This window comes from Calcarisporiella thermophila (assembly GCF_041956535.1).
Source record: "Calcarisporiella thermophila strain CBS 279.70 unplaced genomic scaffold VTP21scaffold_62, whole genome shotgun sequence".
Classification (NCBI taxonomy): Eukaryota; Fungi; Calcarisporiellomycota; class Calcarisporiellomycetes; order Calcarisporiellales; family Calcarisporiellaceae; genus Calcarisporiella; species Calcarisporiella thermophila.
This window is the reverse complement of record NW_027192251.1, coordinates 1,685-5,798: the sequence shown is the minus strand read 5'-3', so window position 1 is coordinate 5,798 and position 4,114 is coordinate 1,685. Positions and strand designations below refer to the sequence as shown.

The 4,114-nt window shown below is 38.1% G+C and overlaps 1 protein-coding gene across 1 annotated transcript; it reads right to left on the bottom strand.

The window, feature by feature from the left end:
- Nucleotides 1-219: 219 nt before the first annotated feature.
- VTP21DRAFT_10261 (uncharacterized protein) lies at nucleotides 220-2,851 on the bottom strand (the record flags this gene model as incomplete). The annotated part of the gene is made up of 5 exons (XM_069389578.1): nucleotides 220-901; nucleotides 959-1,876; nucleotides 1,953-2,436; nucleotides 2,505-2,627; nucleotides 2,698-2,851. The coding sequence occupies 5 exons, from the start codon at nucleotides 2,849-2,851 to the stop codon at nucleotides 220-222; spliced, it is 2,361 nt and encodes a 786-aa protein (XP_069245459.1).
- Between the last annotated feature and the right edge of the window lie 1,263 nt (nucleotides 2,852-4,114).

The window sequence follows — 4,114 nt, the reverse complement described above, 5'->3', positions numbered from 1 at the left end:
TAGTATTCTAGTTTCAGTTAGAATTCGATTGCATATTTCTTCGTTCAAACATTGCAATCGTTTTTTAACTCAACCGTGTTCCAAGAAAATATTCTACAATTCATTAGAACCAATGCGGCAACCAAAAAGCTTGTGTGGGTGGTTTTAGAATCCAATCCATTTTCACATGTGCCGAGTATGATATAAAAATTAGAGGAAATAATACAAAATATGAAATAACTAGTCTTTAGAAGCAACATTAACTCTCAAAAAAGTCTCCACCATAGATCTGCGATTGAATGAAGTTTTACTCATTGCTTTGCCTGAGCTATTATAGTAGTTAATATTGAGTACCTCGTCGGGGAGAGCTCCAATTTCAGAGGTGCAGAGATGATCCAAAGCAGTCAATAGAGACTCTTGGAACGCAAACGTTCGAAAATTGTTAACAAAAAGATATCTATCATTCTTAGGAGAAGAGGCATCTGCCGAAGACGCATGTCCAAACACTCCTTCATGTTTATGTCGAAGGGTGATATAAAGGTTAAGGTGCTCTATATTGTCAAGTGACCATTGGCTAGAAATATATTCCTCCATTTTTGCTGCGTTTTTCGACATATCGCTGGGTCGATCTTCCGATAAATTTTTCACTTGAATTGCGATACAAGAGTATACTCCATTGGCTAAACGAACCGGCAAAACAAGGTCTACCGACTTTGTATTTCTTGGAAGTGTAATGGCCGCACGACGCTTCCAACACGCTTTAAAAAGCTCTGGATCAATCTGGCAAGCTGATAACCTCTCGTTGAGGGTGAGAAAATGATTAAAGGCTATCTCTCCATCACCAAATGAGCCAAATATTTCATTCAGCTTCTGGGGGTCCTCAATAAAAATACATTCTTTTTGATTGACCTTTGGTGGATTACTAATAAAAAATAATAGTTACATGAAGATCAAGTAAAGGAGAGTATCCCTTATTTACCTCCTATCCATTTTCTGTCTTTTGGCAACAAAGTTCTCTCCGCCCCACAGTAATCGTGTAAAAAATCGTCTAACTGTTATTGGATTTCCAAAAATGGTCGCACTGCAGAGGTGCATTGCTCGCAGTAGCGCCAGACGAACTACAATTTCACCACACTCTCCTCCATGAGCAACTCCACGGTGGACTGCATCTGTCAAAGTATTAATAGCGTTTACCCATTTTTCATTTTTGTTAAGCGCATAGAGTGCTCCTGCTGCAAGGAAGGGTTCTGATGGGTATGTAAGATAAACTTCAGAGCGATCCGCCGATACTCCAAGAACTGTGGCCATATGGTCTGCAACTAATGTTTGTGCAAATGTTGCCAGTGGTGAAAACTTCACTGCCGCCAAACATGCTAGTAGGGCTAGAGATGCAAACTTTCCATCGCCAGTAGTACCTTCGAGTTTCATTTTTGCTAGCTGAACTGCACGCATTATCCCCGATCCTTTTGATATTAGGGCTCCAAAAAGAGGGCGTCCGTAATAAGCAAGTTGTTCTGGAGTAGGATATTCTGGCATATCAGAGACAAGTGCATCAATAGTGGCCACGTCGAAGAAGGGCTGGAAAAGCGTAAATGGCACGCTGCGCGCTGATGGGTCCAATTCAAATCTTGGATGAAAGTTGTTGATCTTTCCGCTTGTGCTAAGACATACTGAAAATAAGCCCTTCCATTCAATACTTCGGATGCCACGGCGCCATATTCTGAATTTTAAAGAACGAGAATCTCCCTTTGAATCATCAATCAATTCATGCGCTTCATCAAGGCAGCATAGCAATTGGATTCCACCAACACCTTCTCCAAATTTATGCTTTGAGATGAACGAGTTATCCGCGATTGCCAATTTTGCAGCAACACGTGAAGAAGTGGTGCTAAGGTAACTGTAATTTTGTTTCAAAATTCGAATTGCGCAGATATAGCAGCTGGTGATAAACTTTTAGAATAAATATATCTTACCTCATATATCTTTCCTTAATCTGATACCAAAACTTCTCACATTCTGACCGATTTTCGATTTGCATCTTCCAAAATTTTCCAGGTTCCATTGCAAGTTCCTCAATTACCTCCACAGCAGCAAGCATAATTACTGCAAAATTTTCCAGATCACGGGAAGTGGGCACTAGCTCTTCTAAAACCCAGTCAACTAGGGGAGATGCTGAGGGAAATCCAGTTGAATATCGAGGACGTTTACAAATATATAGAACGTAGACTCTCTCAGCAATATGAGCGATCATTCGAGTTTTGCCGTAGCCCGAACTCTGAACTATAGGAACAAATGGTGCGACCTTACCACCGGCATCCCACCATTCTTTATGGCACCATTGCAAGTAAGATATAAAATGTTGAACTGCATAATGCGGATCTTTGTAACTAGTATTGAAAGCTTTTTCAGCAACATCTGGTTCAATACTGTTCTGCTGATCACTCTCATAGATCTTTTCTAGGTAGTTTAAATTCATAATAACAAAAATTAAACAATTGTATAGTGATAAATCATGATGTACTTACCTTTAATTTTCATTTTTTCTGCTTCTTTATCTTCCAGCTCTTTCTTTAGATCCGGTAAATCCTCTTCAATCAACTCGGCTCTCCTACGGGGATTTTTGTGATTTAAAATAAAATTAATTTTTGCTATCGAGGATAAAGCAAGATTTATGAAATTTGAATTGCATAGGATAAAGATATATACAATATAATGTACCCTTTACATCGTCGATCTCTTTTTCAATCTTTGCCAGACGATTTTGTAGTATCTCCTTATCTAAAAAATCCTGCATTGTATTGTCGTGCTTTGTATTGTCGTCTTCCGTAGGCTCATCTACATCCATCTTCATCGAATTGGAATATTCGTTCATTATTGAATCAAAATTTTGAGGAAGGTTTGAATATCTTCTAGGTATTCGTCATATATATAGGCGACGCAAATCGTGACGTTTCTTTTCACAGAAGGAAAGTCTCACTAGGTTAGAGTAAAATGGGAGTTTCCACAAAGTATCAAATAGAATCAGAAAATATGATATAAGAATTATGAAAGTTGATTGGTCAAAACATTCTCAATATACACTCGGCTAACTTTTTGAATTCATGTTTTTTAATTTCTCATTATTTCATCTTATACCTCCAGATGGAGGTACTACAAGTTGCGTTAAGTACCGCAATTATAAATACCCGTGCTTGATCATCCCATCGATATGCCCTTGTAAATAAACCTCTTTCTTGATAGTTATCCATTATAGTCCATTTTTCAAACTCTGACAACCCTATAAAATCCATATTTTTTTATTTATAAATATATTTCAATGTCTTTTATGACCATCCTTTGCTTTTATCACTGCCTCTATACGCATTGGCTTAGTCCCTATAATTTTAGCACACAATCTTGGTTCTATCTGCTCCCGCTCTTCCTGCAGTATATCCCAAAGTGACTGGGAATTAGCTGCTGCTGCTCACGATCTTCGATTATTCTGTCTAATTCATCCCACATGAACACAATAAGATTTAAATCAGGAGACTGAGCTGGCTATTCTAGTACGGTAATATTGTGGTTTGACAGCCATTCCACTTTACTAAATGCGGTATGCTTAGAATCATTATCATACTGGAAAATTATTTGATCCTTGTCTAGGTTATACCTATTGAGCGTTCTCGTTGATTATTCTCCTAAAATATTCTTCTATAGCTATTCGTCTAGTCTCTTCTCGATTCGGCACATAAAGCCAATTTATTTGGAAGTGATGCCTGTCCTCACGGTAACCAACCCATTGCTGTGCTTGACTGCATCATTGAAATGGTGATTGCGCCTAGGATAGCCTGGAGCTTTTCAATATCTTCTTTTACCTCTGCTGAAGATTCTAAAATATTCTCTCATCTCACCATATGATATACTTACAATCATCTAAATTCCAGTTTCAATTGCTATGTACAGTAGCTAGTCGAATTTCCTATGGCTAGCTTTTAACAACGGCTTTTTTCTCCACAATCTCGAGCACATTCGGTTTCGCTTCAGTGCGTTCCTTACAGATGTCAATGATAAATCGACATTGTAATCTTCCCTAAGATGTTTCTTTGAATCTGGTATATCCTCATGCAGGTACGTCCAAATTAGTAGTTATAACATA